At 37.6% G+C, this 21544-nt stretch overlaps 1 protein-coding gene across 1 annotated transcript in view; it reads left to right on the forward strand.

The window, feature by feature from the left end:
* Positions 1-21544, forward strand: part of LOC115224760 (major vault protein) — a 42762-nt gene that overhangs the window by 660 nt on the left and 20558 nt on the right. Inside the window, exons 2-7 of the mRNA XM_029795661.2 lie at positions 12776-12961; positions 14872-15067; positions 16460-16583; positions 17350-17576; positions 18610-18735; positions 19415-19525. Of these exons, the coding sequence (XP_029651521.1) occupies positions 12801-12961; positions 14872-15067; positions 16460-16583; positions 17350-17576; positions 18610-18735; positions 19415-19525 (945 nt within the window). The 5' untranslated portion in view covers positions 12776-12800. The remainder of the gene's footprint in view (positions 1-12775; positions 12962-14871; positions 15068-16459; positions 16584-17349; positions 17577-18609; positions 18736-19414; positions 19526-21544) is intronic.

Consider the following 21544-nt stretch of genomic DNA (forward strand, 5'->3'; position numbering starts at 1 on the left):
CTTGTGGGTAGTCCTTTGTAACTTTCGTCCTGTGTTTTGTCCCTTTATGTATTAATTGATTTTTTGTTCGCCCCTGTGGCCAATAAACGAACGAATTATTATTATTATTATTACTACTACTACTACTATTTCGTCTGAGTTCAAATTCTGCTGGGGTCGACTTTTCAACCTTTCAGAGCCGATCAAATAAAGGATCAATTTGACCACTGGGGTCGATGTAATGGACGAGCTCCTCCAACCAAATCCCTGGCTTTGTGCCTATAGCGGAAAGAATTACTTATTTGAAAAGGGACATCTTGGCGAAGGGGCTCGTGTTAGCAGCGAGGGCGACCGTGGTTGGTTTTCCACGGTCGCCCTCACTGCTGACACGAAGGGGTTGTTTACAGGGTTTACACGTGAAACTCTCGGAGGTCTCCCCGATCCCCACCTTTTGAGGATTTGTTTCTTTCTTTTGAATTTTTCTGTTTTTGTTATTTTCTTCGTTTACGATTTTTTTTTAACAGTACAGTTCCCGATATTTTGTCACCCTCGTGGCTAATAGCGAATGCACTGTTGTAACTACTACTACATTTGTTTGGATGGAGCTCCATCTTCCACTCATTCCACGGAAAAAAAAAAACCCAAAAAACCTTGAAAGCCCGATAAAAGAAAAAAAAATTTAATCTACTTCTTGAATTTTTCTGAACGTCTTATGAACTCCAACTGACTTATTTTTCACTATTTTTCTTTTTGTAAAGACACAAACTTGTTTTCACAAACGTATCTTTCGTGTATTGAATCATTTTTATTTTTATTCAGTTGTTGCTGACTTTGTTCTTATTTCTCTCTCTCTCTCTCTCTCTACACACACACATGTATATTTATTCTTATACAAGAATGTTGTTGATAGTGACTTCAAAGTTTCAGCCAGCTAAGCTTTCGTCGGACTTATGTAAGAATAATACGTTTGTTTGTTTGTATGTATGTATGTATGTATATGTACATATGTATGTATGTATGTATATGTACATATGTATGTATGTATGTATATGTACATATGTATGTATGTATGTATGTATATGTACATATGTATGTATGTATGTATGTATATGTACATATGTATGTATGTATGTATGTATATGTACATATGTATGTATGTATATGTACATATGTATGTATGAATGTATGTATATGTACATATGTATGTATGAATGTATGTATATGTACATATGTATGTACATATGTATGTATGAATGTATGTATATGTACATATGTATGTATGAATGTATGTATATGTACATATGTATGTATGAATGTATGTATATGTACATATGTATGTATGAATGTATGTATATGTACATATGTATGTATGAATGTATGTATATGTACATATGTATGTATGAATGTATGTATATGTATGTATGAATGTGTATATGTACATATGTATGTATGTATATGTACATATGTATGTATGTATATGTACATATGTATGTATGTATATGTACATATGTATGTATGTATGTATATGTACATATGTATGTATGTATGTATATGTACATATGTATGTATGTATGTATATGTACATATGTATGTATGAATGTATATATGTACATATGTATGTATGTATGTATGTATATGTACATATGTATGTATGTATGTATGTATATGTACATATGTATGTATGTATGTATGTATATGTATGTATGTATGTATGTATGAATATGTACATATGTATGTATGAATGTGTATATGTACATATGTATGTATGAATGTACATATGTATGTATGAATGTATATATGTACATATAAATGTATATATGTACATATGAATGTATATATGTACATATGAATGTATATATGTACATATGAATGTATATATGTACATATGAATGTATATATGTACATATGAATGTATATATGTACATATGAATGTATGAATGTATATATGTACATATGAATGTATGAATGTATATATGTACATATGAATGTATGAATGTATATATGTACATATGTATGTATGAATGTATGTATATATATGTATGTATGAATGTATGTATATATATGTATGTATGTATGTACATATGTATGGACGTATATGTACATATGTATGCATATGTATATACGTACGTATATGTATGTATGTATGTATATATATGTACAAAAGCATGTCCGTGTATATATATACACATATATATATATATACATACACATACATACACTAGCACATCCGACAAATTTGGACAAAATAAAAACAATATCTTTAATGGATTAAAGCAGTTTTTACATTTTGTTTTGATAAATAAGGTTATAATTTTAGTTAAGATCTTCGATAATTAATTAAAGATTCACTAAAGCTTTCATAGGATTGGAACTCTACACTATACAGTGTATGTGTGGGTGTGTAGCTATCTAAGTATTGCACCATCAAAGCACCCTCTTGTGAAAATGGGATGGTGGTAATTATATATAAATGTTGTTGGTATATTTCTCAAGATTTGCAGTCTTGGGGTATTATTCACACAAAAAATTAGTTTCTGAAGACGTCTGAAACTACAGACGATCATTTTATTTTTACTTCTGGACTTCTCGGATATATAGATACAGATATCAATCAGCTAGCTTATTTGATAAATCGGTTGTCCGATGATTAAACTCCTGAGAAACGGTCTTAATTCAAATAAAATGAAACATTTAGGAAGATAGTAAAACAAAATCCGTGGAGTAAATATGGTACGCAATACACGCAAAAGAGTATATTTATTCGTCCATTGATGTACACTGTGGAATTTCGGAAGAGCTGACCTGAATGGTTAATATTCTCTGTTTTTGTCGAGATTTTTCCAAAGTAAATTTTATCCCATGCTTCAAAATAATAGGATGAAGAGGAGCCTTCACAAAATAATGAATCCTTTTCGTAATTTTTCAAGTTATACTATTCCATATATTGAAATACATGTAATACGCATTTTTAGTGGTAAAAAATTCTTAATACACCTTCGTTGAACTTTTCACGATTAAAATGAAGTTATAAATACTTACAAACACACATATTCTAAATTTTACAGTTTGCCTAAAAAGAAAAAGAAAATAATATCCCATCCAAAAACAAAATTATTTTAAGCAATCAAAACATAGACTCGATTATAGCTGGGAAAAAATAATTTACTCAGAGTAGCCACCCTCAGCTTCCACCACAGCTTCAAGATGGTTCTGGAACTTTGGTGCATATATTCCTCACTGTGTCCATCAAAAGATCTTCAAAAAAGGTCACCAGCTTGGCCTTGGTGTTGTAGGGAGAGCAGTTGGTGTCTTTCTCAACTGTGCCCCACACATAGTAAACTATAGGATTACAACTGGGGGGATTAGGAAGCCCGAAATTGGAGCTGGTGAAGTGGTAGAAATTTACAAACAACCACTTCTGACCCTTTCACTAGGGTTTGCACAACTCTTTCTTGGTTGGACATAGACATTATCTTAACAGCTCAAAAATCTCACCTGCCTTTTAACAACAAATAGTGGTCCTCAAATTCAACCATCTACCGCTTTGATATCTCTGTGGGCTCCTCCAACACTGCCCGATTTACCAACCTAGCGGGTCTTTTTCTACTATCAAATTAATGAGCATCTTCTTGCAGCCATGAGAACATCAAGGCTAGCCATTGAGTTTATCTAGAAAGCCCTTCATAAGCTCGTCAAGAACTATAGCCTCTGTATCTCCTTTGAAAACAGCACTAAAGTACCCTGCTTCTTGGATGTTACTCTTGGCTTAGAATACATTAACATCCATTCTAATTGCCCTAGATCTGTTTTAAATAGCATAATTAAAGGAATTTCCATTTGGATCCCTCAGTGAAATTTGAACTCTGAACATAAAGAAATTCCACTAAGCATTTTGTCCAATGCAGCAACAATTCTGCCAGCTTGCTCTTTTATATGTTTCCATAATATTCCTTTCTGTTATAGGCACAAGAACCGAACATTTTTGGGAAGGGTGCTAATTGATTACATTGACCTTAGTGCTTAACTGGTACTCATTTTATCAACGCCAAAAGGATTCATCCTTTTGGGGATGACTTTAGCAGAATTTGAACTCAGAAAAAATACATTCTGATGGGCTAATGATTCTGTCAGCTCACTGGTTTATATATCTGTATATAATACTGGTTTCTACTTTTGGCACAAGGCAATTTTGAGGGAGTGGATAAGTTATTTACATCGACCCCAGTAATCAACTGGTACTTATTTTATTAACCATGAAAGGATGAAAAGCAGAGTCGTCCTCAGCGGAATTTGAACTCAGAACATAAAGATGGACAACATGCTGTTAAGCATTTTGCTTGGCCCGCTAATATTTTTGCCAGTTCACTATCTTATATGTCTGTATAATATTGGTTTCAAATTTTGACAAGGCCACCAGTACTCAGCTGGTACTCATTTTATCAACCCTTAAAGGATGAAAGGCAACTGAACTTTGATGGAATTTGGACTTAGAATGTAAAGAAGGATGAAATGTTGCTAAGCATTTTGCCCAACATGCTAACATTTCTACCAGTTCACTATTCTATGTTTGTATAATACTGATTTCTAATTTTGGCACAAAGCCAGTAATTTTGTGACGGGGTAAATCAATTACATCAACTCCAGTGTTCAACTGGTACTTATTTTACCAGCATGAAAGGATCATCATCATCATCGTTTAACGTCCGCTTTCCATGCTAGCATGGGTTGGATGGTTCAACTGGGGTCTGGGAAGCCAGGAGGCTGCACCAGGCCCAGTCTGATCTGGTAGTGTTTTTACAGCTGGATGCCCTTCCTAACGCCAACCACTCCGTGAGTGTAGTGGGTGCTTTTTACGTGCCAGACGAGGCTGGCAGTGGCCACAATCGGATGGTGCTTTTTACGTGCCACCGGCACGGAGGCCAGTTGGGGCGGCGCTGACAACGGCCACGTTCGGATGGTTCTCTTACGTGCCACTGGCACTGGTATCACAACTACAATTTCCATGTTGGTCGATTTTGATTTTGAAAGGCAAAAATCGACTTTAATGGAATTGAATTCAATACATGAAGATGCATGAAATGCTGTTAAGCATTTTGCCTGTCATGCTAAAAATCCTGCCTGCTCTTTGCCTTATGTTCATATAAGATTGGTGTAAGGCTAGTTAGTAATTTCAGGGAAGGGAGTAAGTCAATTACATCGACTCTCAATACTCCATTGGTGCTTGTTTTATTGACCCCCACCCCACAAGGATGAATGACAAAGTCAATTTGAACTGAGAACATAAAGACAGACAAAACGCTGCTTTGCATTTAGCCTAGCATGCTAAAGAGATTTTGCCAGCTTGCCTCTTCATGTTTGTATAATATTGCAAGCAAAAAACAAAACAAAAAAAAAGACAGACAAAAAGAAAAGAAAGATCTAGGTAGTGTACCCATCAAAGTCATCAGCAAGCTAATATTTAATCTTCAACCTCAAACTATGAACAGGTTCTTGTCCCGATTGATTTTGCTCTGTTTATTCACTAAAACTGAAAAAAAATCTAACAGTTTGTTGTTTTGGTATATTTTAATATACAGATCCTGCCTGTATGTATTGTGTGTGTGTGTACGTGTACTCCATGAGTGTATAATTATTATACATATTTTGTATCTTTGTCACCATGTTATATTTTATATAAGCTTTCCACTAAGAGTATTTCTTAGTGTACATTTCTTCTCTACTCTGTTGCCTAAATTGCTAGATATAGCTGTCAAATCTGTGTCAAACATCGTCCTACAGTCTTAAGAAAATATTAACTAGCTCTCTTTGTACAATGTAGGACACTTATTTGTTGAAGCATGAATTCCATGCATACCTCTGTTTACGTCTCTGTAACTTAGTGATTTGGCAAAAGAGACCGATAGAATAAGTACCAAGCTTACAAAGAATAAGCCCTGGGGTCGATTTATTTGACTAAAGGCAGTGCTCCAGCATGGTCACAATCAAATGACTGAAACAAGCAAAAGAATAAAAGAATATATATATTATTCTTTTATTTGTTTCTGTCATTTGAATGGCCATGCTGGAGCACTGCCTTTAGTCGAACAAATCAACCCCAGGACTTATTCTTTGTAATCCTGGTACTTATTCTATCGGTCTCTTTTACCGAACTGTTAAGTTACAGGGATGTAAACACACCAATATTGGTTGTCTATCTACCAAATCCACTCACAAGGCTTTGGTTGGCCCGAGGTTATAGTAGAAGACACTTGCCCAAGGTGCTACACAGCGGGACTGCACCCAGAACCATGTGGTTGGGAAGCAAGCTTCTTACCACACAGTCACAGCTGTGCATGGAAGATGGAATACACAAGAATTTTTATTAATCATGACAATTGTTTCGACACATCTAGCATTGATCCCCCATGTATGGGACACTTAATAACTGGTTCAGGTACATCTGGCAGTGCAGATGTGTCTCATATATATGTGGAGGCGCAATGGCCCAGTGGTTAGGGCAGCGGACTCGCAGTCATAGGATTGTGGTTTCGATTCCCAGATCGAGTGTTGTGAGTGTTTATTGAGCAAAAACACCTAAAACTCCACAAGGCTCCGGCAAGGGGTGATGGCGAACCCTCTTGTACTCTTTCACCCCAACTTTCTCTCACTCTTTCTTCTGTAGGCCTGCTTGCTTAGCCAGCAGGGTGGTGTCATTTGAAGGCTAAAACAATGCAAAGTGCATTGTGACCAGCGATGTGTAGCAACATCTGATAGCCTGGTCAGTCACGTGATATATTTATATAAGGCAATCTTTCGATATAACTCCACAAAACCAAATCAAATACTTGGCTGTTTCCGTGACAACTCGACAAATCACTTCAGATATCTTCGTTATCTCTGCTTGTGAAGACCTGTTTGAGGCAAGTGAAATCGAAATCAAATTCGATGACTGGCGTCCGTGCTAGTGGAGCACTAAGAGTACCATTCGAGCGTGATCGTTGCCAAAAACAACAATGTTATGGAACATAGAGAGCAGAATGAGAACAGTGTTTGAAATTCTGATACAAGTTCAACACAAAACATCTGAAGAAGGCTGGTGTGCACATGGCTTCGGGTTCAGTTTCACTGCGTGGCATCTTGGGGAAGTGTTTTCTACTATATCCTCGGACTGACCAAAGCCTTGTGAATGGATTTGGTAGATGGAAACTGAAAGAACCCATCATATACATACATACATATGCGTGTATGTCTTTGTTTTTGTGTTTGTCCCCTATCATCACTTGACAACCAGTGTTAGTGCATTTACATCCCCGCCTGTAACTTAGCGGTTTGGCAAAAGACTTCAATAAAATAAGTGCCCGGCTTAACGAGAATGATAATAATTACTGAGTCGATTCATTCAACTAAAATTTCTTCAAGGCAGTGTGCTCCAGCATGGCCGCAGTTGAATGACTGAAACAAGTAAAAGATTAAAGAAACTCGCTCACACACACACACACATGCTCTCGCTTTGCTACCACCACCCTAACACTCACCATCACCATTGAGTGAAAAAAGGAAACTCAAGACAAATTAAGGCCATCAATGTTAGTCAACATCGACAAGAGATGCTTGGATCACAAGTGTTGCCTCATAGTCATTGTTGAAGTAATAGTTATGAATAGTTTTATTGTTATTGATGATGTAATGTATAATTGTTACTATAGTAGTTGTTGTTTCTGTCATGTCAACTGCTGCTATTGTATATTGTAAGAGTTAGGCGTAGGAGTGGCTGTGCGGTAAGTAGCTTGCTTACCAACCACATGGTTCCGGGTTCAGTCCCTGTGTGGCACCTTGGGCAAGTGTCTTCTACTATGGCCTCGGGCTGACCAAAGCCTTGTGAGTGGATTCGGTAGACAGAAACTGAAAGAAGCTTGTCTTATATCTATATGTGTGTGTGTATATGTTTGTGTGTCTGTGTTTATCCTCCAACATCGCTTGACAACTGGTGATGGTGTGTTTACGTCCCCGTAACCTAGCAGTTCGGCAAAAGAGACCGATAGATTAAGTACTAGGCTTACAAAGAATAAGTCCTGGGGTTAATTTGCTCGACTAAAGGTGGTGCTCCAGCATGGCCACAGTCAAATGACTGAAACAAGTAAAAGAGTATTGTAGTAGTAGTAGTAGCAGTAAGAATAGTTGTTATTGTTACTACTACTACTTCCGTTACTCATGACATTTCAAACAGCTACAGTTGCTTGTATTATTGCTGTAGTAGTAGTAGTAGTAGTAGTAGTAGTAGTGCTTGTGGTGGTGGTGGTGGTAATTGTTTGTAGTTGGTTGTAATTATTGTTGCTATCACAACTACTGCTACAAAGAAAAAAAACTATAAAGAATAGAAACAATGCTTTCTATTTTTGCCACAAAGCCATAAAAATTTTATCAATACCCCCACCACCACCACCACCAACAACAACATCATTCACCACCATCATCGCCCGACTTCAATATGATGAAAGAAGAAGTCAACTCTCCAAGGATTTTAATTTCATGTCAGCATGTTGGTCGAGTTATTAGAGCTTCAGATAAAATGCTTTTTGGTATTTGTTTTGACACTGCTCTCCAAGTTCGAATCCCACGAAAGTCGACTTTGCCTTTCATCCTTTCAGCTTCTATGACAGATCACATAGTTACTAGTAGGGACCATACTGTAATACACCACTTGGTTGTTAGTTGATAATACACTGTGGTAGACCATCTGGCTGCTTGAGGGTACCACGCTGGCAGACAACATGGTTGCTATTAGGTACCACACTGTGACACACTACTTGGTGGTTAGTTGATACTACACTGTGGCAGACCATCTGGCTGCTAGTGGGTACCACACTGTGACAGACCATCTGGCTACTAGTAGGTACCATACTGTAATACACCACTTGGTTGTTAGTTGATACAACACTGTGGCAGACAACATGGTTGCTATTAGGTACCACACTATGGCAGACCATGTGGCTACTAGTAGGTACCACACTGTGACAGACCATGTGGCTACTAGTAGGTACCATACTGTAATACACCACTTCGTTGTTAGTTGATACTACACTGTGGCAGACCATCTGGCTGCTCATGGGTACCATGCTGGCAGACAACATGGTTGCTATTAGGTACCACACTATGGCAGACCATGTGGTTGCTATTAGGTACCACACTATGGCAGACCATGTGGGTGCTAGTAGGTACCACACTGTGACACACTACTTGGTGATTAGTTGATACTACACTGTGGCAGACCAACTGGCTGCTAGTGGGTACCACACTATGACAGACCATGTGGCTACTAGTAGGTACCATACTGTGTCAGACCACCCAGCTGCTATTAGGTACCACCCTGTGGCAGACCAACTGGCTGTTAGTAGGTACAACACTATGACAAACCACATGGCTGCTATTAGGTACCACATTGTCGGAGACCATGTGACTGCTAGTAGGTACCATACTGTGCAGACAACAAACACAGGCATGAAGACACACACACACACACACACACACACACATATATATATATATATATTATATATATATATATATATATATATATTATATATATATATATATATATATATATATATATATATATATATGACTGATTTCTCTCATATGACTGAACACTATAGTTCAACCAGACAAAAGATGGATTGTAGAAGCCAGGTGGTATTGGTCATGGCCACAATATGATGCTGAGGACAGGATAAAGACTACTGATCTTGAGGAATTGACCGTATTTTCTTGATAAGCACAAAGAGAAGTGCTGCAAGAAGTTTGCTTCCCAACTATATGGTTGCAGGTTCAGTTCTACTGCATGGTACCTTGGGAAAGTTTCTTTTATTGTAGCCCTGGGCTGACCAAAGCCTTGAGATTGAGATAATTTGGTAGATGGAAATTGATAGAAGCCCACATGTTTGTGTTTTTTTTTTTTATCTTTCATCTATTACTTGTTTCAGTCATGCTGGAGCACTGCCTTGAAAGATTTTAGTTGGAGAAATTGACCCCAGGGTTTATTTTTTAAGCAGAGTACTTATTCTATTTGTCTCATTTGCTGAACTGCAAAGTTATGGGGATGTAAACACACTGATACCAGTTGTCAAGTGGTGGTTGGTGACAAACATAGGCACAAAGATACACACACGACAGGCTTCTTTCAGTTTCCATTTACCAAATCCGCCTACAAGGCTTTTGGTCAGCCTGAGGCTATAGAAGAAGAAACTTGTGTAAGGTGTCATGCAGTGGGACTGAACCCAGAACCATGTAGTTAGGAAGCAAGCTTCTTACCACACAGCCATTCCTGCACCTATAGCTTATAGAAGTTGCCGGAATATAGTGGCGATTAGTGTGTATGTTATCTCCTGCCACCGCTGGACAACTGGTGTTGTTTTGTTTACATCCCATAACTTAGCAGTTCAGTATAAGAGACTGATAGAATAAGTACCAGGCATACAGTAAGAAAAAAAATTAATAATAACTAATGGAGTCCATTTATTCAATTAAACCTTTCAAGAGTGGCTGTGTGGTAAGTAGCTTGCTTATGAACCACATGGTTCCGGGTTCAGTCCCACTGCGTGGCACCTTGGTCAAGTGTCTTCTACTATAGCCTCGGGCTGACCAAAGCCTTGTGAGTGGATTTGGTAGACGGAAACTGAAAGAAGCCCGTCGTATATATGTATATATATGTGTGTGTGTGTGTGTCTGCGTTTGTCCCCCCAACATCGCTTGACAACCGGTGCTTGTGTGTTTACATCCCCGTAACTTAGCAGTTTGGGTAAAAAAAAGAAAGAAAAAGACCGATGGAATAAGTACTAGGCTTACAAAGAATAAGTCCTGGGGTCGATTTGCTCGACTAAAGGCGGTGCTCCAGCATGGTCACAGTCAAATGACTGAAACTAAAAAACGAGTAAGGTGATGACCAAGTATGGCTGCAGTCCAGTGACTGAAACAGATCAGAAGATAAAAGTGTAATGTTGACCATCCATGGTTCCACAATACACCAATGATAAGTCCTGACCCTATTGATTATCGCCATGATTGGGCTGGTCAGTGAACCATTACTAATAGACACAGCAAGTTGGCTGGTCAGTAAATCGTTGCTAGGTGATAGGAGATACAATAAGTTAGCATGTACAAACTGATTCAATCCAGCAGGAAGATGGGGGGTGGGGTTAGCAGTGGGGGTGGGGTTAGCAGTGGTGGTGGAGGAGACTGCTTATGTGTATCCATGTGTGGTGATGTATATATATATATTTTATCTTTTACTTGTTTCAGTCATTAGACTGTGGCTATGCTGGGGCAAGGCCTTGAGGAATTTTTAGTATTTAGTGTTTAGTACTATTTTTCTTTTTAAGCCTGGTACTTTCTTTTGGTCTCTTTTGCTGAACAACTAAGTTATGGGGACGTAAACACACCAACACCAGTTGTCAAGTGGTGATGGGGCATGTTCTCGTTTCTCATTTTGTTGACGTTTTTTTTTATGTCCTGTACCCATATATGCATGTATATATACATATATATATGTAGGTTTGTATATATGCATATATTTATATTATATATATACACAGTGGGCAGAAACGTTAGCGTGCCAGGTGAAATGCTTAGCGGTATTTCGTCTGCCATTACGTTCTGAGTTCAAATTCCGCCGAGGTCAACTTTGCCTTTCATCCATTCAGGGTTGATAAATAAAGTACCAGTTACGCACTGGGGTCGATGTAATTGACTTAATCTGTTTGTCTGTCTTTGTTTGTCCCCTCTATGTTTAACCCCTTGTGGGTAGTAAAGAAATATATATATACAGTGGCCCAGCAACAAAATTTGCTAAGGAGGTGCAAACCCAGGTCCTAATTTTTTAATGAAAAATGTGGATTTTTCTAATGTTAACATTAAAACAAATGCAGGTATAATAATAATTTTTATTATTAGGTTCATTGTTCAAAATTTGCTAGCATCTGACTTTGTCCTTTATTCAATAACCTTAACCCAAGAACTGCTGTCCATCATCATCATCATCATTTGAGGTCCACTTTTCCATGCTATTTGTTGAAGGAGATTTTCTATGGCTGGATCCCTTTCCTGTCATCAGCCCTCATCTATTTCCAAGCAAGATATTATTTTCCCATAGCTAGATATTTTTTTTTCACCCAAGACTGGAAATGCCCAACCTTGCTTGATGGTGATGATGATGATGTGCATTTACAACTATCTTGGAATGCCTAGATAAGGCATGCACACACACACACACAAGAAGCTTCTTTCAGTTTCCATCTACCAAATCTACTCACAGGGCTTTGATTGGCTTCGTTAATATCTTTATATATAAAAGAGAAGTTGTGTGTCTGTCTCCTACGATTTAGATTCCTAACTACTCCCACATTTTGCGGTGCAGTTTAACCAAAACCGGGTATCTTATAGTCGTGATTCATATCGAGCCCTTCTGTGTATTAGCGTGAGTCTACGATTTAAAAAAAAATTTACCATAATTTTTTTCCATTTTAATGCATTTTTTCGCTATTATATAAGGGAAGTAACTCTCTAAAAATGTCTACGATGAGTCAACGATTTAAAAAAAAATTTACCATCATTTTTTTTCCATTTTTTTGGCTATAACTCTCTAAAAATGCTTATATAGTTATTTCCCTTACAAACCCGAGCAACGCCGGGCGATACTGCTAGTGTAATATATATTTATGCAGGCTGACCAAAACCTTGAGAGTGAATCTATTAGATGAAAACTAAAAGAGGTCCACTGCTGTATCACTTGTCTGATGGTTATTTATTTGGTTTGTTATTTCAGAAAACGCTTCACTTCAAGTGTGGTAATGTCTGCTGCTGAAAAAAAGGCAAAGACATCATCGACAATGGAAGATTCAATGATCAATCGTATTCCTCCATATTACTATCTTCATGTTCTTGATCAAAACACCAATGTAACTCGTGTTGAGATTGGTCCGAAAACCTACATCCGGCAAGAAAATGAAAAGTAAGTTTCACACCTCCTCCTTCATCTATCAACGATGATTTTCGTTTGCTCTTTTACTTGTTTCAGTCATTAGACTATGGCCATGCTGGAGCACCACCTTGTAGGTGCTCTGGCATGGCCCTGGTACTTATTTTAAGCCTGATTCTTATTTTGTCCTTCTCATTTGTTGAACTGCTAGGTTTCAAAGACATAAACAAATCAACACTAGTTGTCAAGAAGTGTAATGACAAACACATGCACAACAGGCTTCTTTCAGTTTCTGTCTACCAAACCCACACATGAGGCTGTACTTGGCCCAAGGCTATAGTAAAATCCACCTGCCCAAGGTTCCATGGAGTGGGGCTGAACCTGAAACCATGTGGTTCAGAAGCAAACATCTTACCACTTAGCTATCTATCATATATGTCACACATATCACTGTCCATACCTCCAGTATATATTTTATCACACTTGATGGTTAATACCTGCAGCATACATTATATGAGATCTAACCGTACATACCTCCAACACACATCACATCTTACTGTCTATACTGTCAGAACACATCAAATTTTACTGTCCATACCACCAGTACACATTATATCACACTTGGCTGTTTATACCGCCAACACACATTGGATCACATCTAACTGTCCTTACATCCAGCATACCTTGTGTCTCATCTGACTGTCCAAACCTCTAGTACACATCGCATCACATCTAACTGCCCATACCTTCGGCATACATTGTGTCTTATTTGGCTGTCCACACACCTCCAATGCACATCTTACCTCCACATCATACCTTCACATACCTTCATAAGAAACAGATTGGTATGAGGAGGTATCTTACTGTTCATGGATCTTTTCGGTTTCAACGGCAGTTTTTTCTAGCGGTGTCATATGAAATTGTCACCCATAATTATGACCCTAGTATTGATCTATTGCATTTCAATCTATTTTAGGGTTAGGGTTAGGGGTGGGGGGAAGGGTATCTTTTTTTCTTCACAAATGTAAATAAACCCAATCTGTTTCTTAAACGAGGGACATATTCATACGGCACAGAATGTTGTTTACCTCAATGAATGTCAGTGATTGGTTGAAATTACAGAAATTGAAGAAAACAACAAATATCTAACAAACTATAGAATTTTGTCAATAAAGCCAAGAGAAAAAGATGTTTTATAAACACATTCTACCAGTATACGAAGTTTAAAATTTTTTAGTTACTTAGAAATTATGTTAAAAACTGCCGTTCAAACTGAAAAGATCCCTGTTCATACCTCCAACACACATTGTTTCACATCTGCCTGTCCATAGCTCCAACATGCATTACATCCATCTCACAGTCTACACCTCCAATATCAAATATCACACTTCGCTGCCCATTATTCAGCAGAGAAAACTTCCAAAACTCTCCAGCGGCTACCAAAATGTTCATAACATGAAAACATTCAAATCTTCCACATTTCATCAAACATTTTCCACTCATTGGTATATTTTTTGTGTTCATTATTTACATTTGACAGATATTTGTCCTCATCTTGTTTGTTGTTAACACAACATTTCAGCTGATATACCATCCAGCTTTCATCAGGTGTCTTGGGAATATTTTGAACCTGGGTTATTCCTAAGGTATTTTTCAATGTTATTATTATTCAGGTCCCTGCTTGGAATCGAACTCGGAATCTTAGGGTTCTTAACCACTATGCCATATGCCCGTGTTGTCTTTAAATTTATGTTACTGCTATATTTCTGTTTTTTTTTTTAATGCTATTTGTCTCTAAGAGCTGTTGTTTTGAAATGAGTACCTCAGTTTAGCAAGCTTTCAATGATGGACATACTTTAAGTATTATACACAGATTGCCATTTTGAACTAATTCTGCTTCTGTTGCTTGTGACAAATTTTACCATTTTCCATTTTTCTCTCAGAATTGTCATGCCTCCCGTTAACATGATGACCATTCCTCCAAGGCATTTCTGCATCATTGCAAACCCGGTTAGATATGATACTGATGGCAGCATTTGCTATGACAAGTATGGCCAAGCTGAGCTGGCTCATGGCGATGAAGAAATCCGCTTCACACAAAGTCCTTTTCCTCTCTATCCTGGGGAGAAGATTAAGCAGGTAAAGAGCATCAATAAGTTAGCTAAATAATTTAAATGCTATTTTCTTACTATTATAACATTGCATGCTGCTTGTTTCACCTTTGATTATATGCAAGTATGGATTTCGCATTCACATCCACAAGGTTTCATGTTCAACCCCACTGGCCTACCTCCTCATACCAATATCTTTTTTACCATCAGTTGAAGTTGACCAATACAGTGTGCATGGAATTTAGGAGATAAAATCTTTGAATAAGCCCAGATACACACACACATGTGATGGTTTTCTTTTAGTCTTACGAGGTTTTGGTTGGCCCAGGGTAGAAGACATTTTGCCCAAGGTGCTGTGCAGTGCAATTGAACCTGAGACCTAGCTGGAAAGCAAATTTCTTAACCGCACAACCATTTGTGTTTGGAAATCTACAAAAGTAATCCATACATATAGTAACAAGCAAGTCCCTTGGTCATCACTGACTCAGTTCCTAGGACTCATAAGGTTGTTTACTCCGTTTCCATGGCAAATAACTGGCACTCTGTCAGTTATGACAGGGAGGGTTCCTGATGATCCAATCAATGGAACAGCTTGCTTGATAAATTAATGTGCATGGGGCTAAGCATTCCACAGACACATACCCTTAACATAGTTCTCAGGGAGATTCAGCATGACACATAGTGTGAAAAGGCTGGCCCTTTGAAATACAGGTACCACTCAAAACGTGAAATCCTCCTTTCTTTCCTTTCCTGAGTGTCCAATAACACAATACTTATTCCACGTCCTCGTATATATATATATATATATATATATATATACATATATATATATACATATATATATATAAAGTTAATCCAAACAAGAAAGTACAAAAAAACACAACAACGCGAGGATGTGGAACAAATATAGTATTATTGGATGCTCAGAAAAGAAGGAGGATTTAACGTTTCGAGCGGAGCTCTTCGTCGGAAACATAGGAGAAGGGAAGACAGGGGGAAAAAAAATCGCCAACGGTACACACGTGGTCACCAAACAAGAAAGCACAAAAAAACACAACAATGCGAGGACGTGGAACAAATATAGTATTATTGGACGCTCAGGAAAGAAGGAGGGTTTAACGTTTCGAGCAGAGCTCTTCGTCAGAAACATAGGAGAAGGGAAGACGGAGGAAAAAAAAATCACCAACGGTACACACGCGATCACATTTTGAATGTATATATATATATATAATATATATATATATATATATATATATACTACTGGATTACTTGAATCCATTTATTGTGACTTAAATTTGTAGTAGAATTGATATATTTATTGAATTCTGAAATAGCACACTGTTGCTATTCAAAGTTTCAAGTTACGACCAGACATACAATTGCTATTATATCCACATCTCTCTTTTTATCTTCCTATCAGAGCGTGACAGCCCTTCAAGTGGTGAAGACTGATTCTGGTCTCAGGTTGTCAGCAAACGTTGATTTTACTGATGCAAGCAATACGAAAAGATTGGCAGGAGATGAATGGATGTTTCTGGGACCAGGTACTATTGCTGTTTTAACTGCTAGTTAACGTTTGTTTATTTACCTATACCTCTGTTATCATTCATCACCACCACTACCATTACCATTATAATCACCACCACTACCACCATGACAGTCACCACTAGCATCAGCACAACCTCTACCACCACCATTATCAGGAGGCACATGGCCTAGTGGTTAGAGCAGCATACTCGCGGTCAAAGGATCGCAGGTTTGAATCTCAGACCGGGCAACACCTAAGCGAAACACCTAAGCTCCATGCGGCTCTGGCAGAAGGTAATGGCGAGACTTCTGCTGACTCTTTCGTCACAACTTTCTCTCACTTTTTCCTCCTGCATCTTGCAGCTCACCTGCGACGGACTGGCGTCCCATCCAGATGGGGAACCTATACGCCAAGAAACTGGGTAACTGGCGCCCTTATGAGCCAGGCATGGCTCGAGAAGGAAACATCTATCTCTATCACCACCACCACTATCACCTCTACTGTCACTGTCATCATCATCATCCACATTTCATCACTTCCACCATCTCTACCGCCATCACCCCTGCCACTACTACTACTGCCATAGGCAGAACCAACAGTCTTTTAAGTTTCCTTGTTTTTCAGGAGGTTTATGAAAACCTGGAACCATTTCAAAAAATAATTATTTCACATCCTTCTGGAGTTCATAAATTATTGTTTCTTCTTTTAAATTTTTTTGTTTGTTTTTGATATGCTTGATTACATGAACAAGTATTTTCTAACATTGCCAAAATGTCTTACAGGTACCTACATACCCAGAAAAGAGGTCACCGTCTTAACAACAGTAAATGCCAAGGTGATCCGTCCAAACCAAGCCCTCCGTTTAAGGGCTCGTAGAGAGTGTGTCGATTGTAATGGTATAAAGCGAGTGACAGGGGAGGAATGGTTAGTCAAAACAACTGGTGCTTACCTACCAATGGCCTATGAGGAAGTAGTAAAAACTATTGATGCTTACATTCTCACTGAAACGGTAAGATTTCAATTAACATCATCATAATCATCATTGTTTTATTTTACAGGGTGGCAATTTTAAGCAGTGATGTGTATAAATACAAGATTGTTACCAGTTCAGTGAAGGCACATGTCACAGTGGTTAGAGCATCGGGCTCACAATCATGAGGTAGTGAGTTCAATTCCTGGACCAGGGTCTGTGTTGTGTGTTCTTCAGCAAGACATTTTATTTCATGTTGCTTCAGTTGCTTAGAAATGAGTTGAGACATCACTGGTGCCAAGCTGTATCGGCCTTTACCTTTCCCTCATATAACATCAGTGGTGTGGAGAGGAGAGGCTAGTATGCATGGGTGACTGCTGGTCTTTCATAAACAACCTTACCTAGATTTGTGCCTTGGATAGGAGCTTTCTAGGTGCAATCCCATGGTCATTCATGACCAAAGGGAGTCTTTACCTGCTCAGATATGCTTGGGGCATATTTGATCTCACAAGAAAAGCATTCACTATGTTTTATCATGGAAAAAATTTCTTGCTTTAGACAAATGGTGTAAATAGTTGTTGTGTTGTCACCATTTGTCTAAAGCAAGAAATTTTCTCCATGACAAAACATACAAGATTGAATATGCCTCAGGTCTGGCTGCTTTGAACATAAAACAGAATATTTTGGCCTGTTATCACCTTGACCGACCAGTCTGTCAGGCGTCCATTTGACACTGCTGGTCACAGCATACTGTCCACTCCTCTCTGGATCGCGCCTTTCTCATCCACGTGATCCCAATCGTCCTCCTGAAATCGTAACTCTACTGTCGTGGAGGCCTTCCGGGTGGTCGTTTCCGCTCGAGCGGGTACCACTCGACAACTGCGCGGGTCCACCGATTTTAATTTTGGCCTGTTATAGCCAGTTTAAATGCTATAGGTTTAACTCTTAAATGAACCATAACTCTCTTAGTGATATTAGTAACTGACTCTGGCCATGCTGAAGCATTATCTAACGTGCAAATTTCCATAATTCCTTTTGTCACTTTACAAGAAATTCCCTATTTATTTTCTAGACTGCTCTGAAAGTGAAAGCCCTGCAGAATTTTGAGGATCGTTTTAATAAGTTGCGGGAAGCCGGAGAAGAGTGGTTAATTAATATCAATGACACAAAATCCTATATCCCAGATGTTTACGAAGAGGTATGTATTTGTATTCAGTACTAATATATAAAGCATCACCATTATACTATTATCATGCCCGTGTAAGAAACTACTACTATTATTATTATTACTACTACTACTGCTGCTGCAAGTCATAATCATCACTATCATCATAATCATCATCATCATCATCATCGACATCGTCATCGTCATCATCATCATCATTGCAGTGAGCTGGACGAAATGCATAATGGTATTTCGTATGTCTGTATGTTCTGAGTTCAAATTCCATCAAGGTCAACTTTGCCTTTCATCCTTTCAGGGTCGATAAAATAAGTACCAGTTGAACAATTCATCCCCTCCTCCAAAACTGCTGCCCTTGTGGCAAAATTTGAAACCATTATTATTTTTATTACTGCTGAGCAGGCAGAATCATTACCATGCTGCTCAAGAGAATAATGGCCTGCCCAGCTATCTAGCAGGGTGATATCATTTGAAAGCTACAACAGAGTGAGGAAACACGTAAACCAGTAATGTATAACATCCGATAGTCTAGTTGATACTGTGACTTTATCAAGCATAGACCTGTGAATATTCGTAACAAATTTAATAGGATCCATTCAGAAGAAGATGGTGAGAGGGTTAGATATTTTAGGAATGTTGTTAAATGATAAATTGATATCAAATGCCTATAACAGTGTGATATTGTGTTTTTTAGGTTACTGGTATTGAAGATATTATCACATTGACTAGCTCCAACTATTGTGTTATCGTCAATCCTGTTGATTCGAATGGAAAGCCCCAACTGGGTGAAAAGAAATTAGTAAAGGTGAGCTCAAATATTTTATTCTACATTGCTTTATTTGTTGACGTGCTTAGTCTTCCATGTAGAGTTGGCCTATCCAAGAATTTATGGATTAAACTAGACATAGTAGAGTTTATAATTTACAACATGACATGGGAGAGTCTATTGAAACTGGATCTTTATTCATCATTATCATCATTTCACATTACTCATCCATGCTGGCATGTGTTGGAGGGTTTGACAGAAGCTGGAAAGCCAGAGGACTACACCAAGCTCCACTGTCTGTTTTTGGCATGGTTTTTATCACTGGATGCCTTTCCTAATGCCAACTACTTTACAGAGCGGACTGGGTACTTTTCATGTGGCACCAGCACAAGCAAGGTCTGTTTTAGCAAGGTTTTTATGGCTGAATGCCCTTCCTAATGCCAACCACTTTACAAAGTGGGCTGTGTGCTTTTCTATTTTACCAAATTCAATATGATATTCTTCGGAACTTAAGTCTAATGCTTAACCACTTTAAAATGACATTATTTTGCACTGAAACAATGAACCATTGGTCAAAACTGCCAACTTAGTTTTGTACAAGAAAGGCTCCAAGTTCAGTCACTGGCAAACTTCAGGAATATGTTCCTGAGTACATTTGAAGAAAATACTGAATGCATGATTGTGTCAATATCACATCCTAAGATGAGGAAAGAAAGGGAAACGAATTATTTTATTGACATCACATTTAACATTTTTACCATATTTCTGTTGAGGTGCTCTGTGTTTCTTTCAATCAGTTTTAAATAGAACAAAGTATTTAGTAAAATAACTTAGTTATCATTAGGCTAGTGTTAGGAACATAAATTGTGACTAAGGTTTGGTGGAAGATTTTAATTCAGAACTTATGAAAACAAGACATTTGTTACCATATTTCTGTTGAGATGCTCTGTGTTACTTTCAATCAGTTTTAAATATAACAAAGTATTTAGTAAAATAACTTGATTATCATTAAGCTAGTGTTAGGAACATAAGTTGTGACTAAGGTTTGACAGAAGATTTTAATTCAGAACTTTCCAAAACAAGACGTTTGTACTACAGAGCCAGAGGTAGTGTTTCAGGTGGGTTGGTATCAAAAGGGTTAATTTGGCAACAACTAAACATAAAAAAAGAAGTTAAGATGTTCAGAGACTAGAAACTTCAGTTTCATATGAAAACATCGTTCTCCCTTTGTGCTTTTACAATGATGACAACAACAATGATGATTTAGAGCAGAAATTCCAGACATGGAAACCAAACCAATACTTGAATGACCTTAACCCCTTTGCTACCATATTTCTGTTGAGATGCACTGTGTTTATTTCAATTAGTTTAAAATATAACAAAAAATTTAGTAAAATAACTTAGTTATCATTAAGCTAGTGTTAGGAACATAAATTGTAACTAAGGTTTGGTGGAAGATTTGAATTCAAAACTTATGAAAGCAAGACATTTGTTACCATATTTCTGTTGAGATGCTCTGTGTTTCTTTCAATTAATTTTAAATATAACAAAGAATTTAGTGAAATAACTTTGTTATCATTCAGCTAGTGTCAGGAACATAAATTGTGACTAAGGTTTGGTGGAAGATTTTAATTCAAAACTTATGGAAACAAGACATTTGTTACCATATTTCTGTTGAGATGCTCTGTGTTTCTTTCAATTAATTTTAAATATAACAAAGAATTTAGTGAAATAACTTCGTTATCATTCAACTTGTGTTAGGAACATAAATTGTGACTAAAGTTTGGTGGCAGATTTTAATTCAGAACTTTTGTTACCATAATTCTGTTGAGATCCTCTGTGTTTCTTTTAATTGATTTAAAAAATAACAAAAAATTTAGCAAAATAACTTGTTTAGTTTTAAGCTAGTGTTAGGGACATAAATTGCATTTAAGGTTTGGTGGAAGGTTTCAATTCAGAACGTTGAAAATAAGGCATCTGTACTATAGAGCCAGAGGCAGTTTCAGGTGGGTTCGTATCAAAAGGGTTAAAAGGAGGAAATAGATCAAAATACAGGTT

The sequence above is a fragment of the Octopus sinensis genome, linkage group LG26, assembly GCF_006345805.1.
Source record: "Octopus sinensis linkage group LG26, ASM634580v1, whole genome shotgun sequence".
NCBI lineage: Eukaryota > Metazoa > Mollusca > Cephalopoda > Octopoda > Octopodidae > Octopus > Octopus sinensis.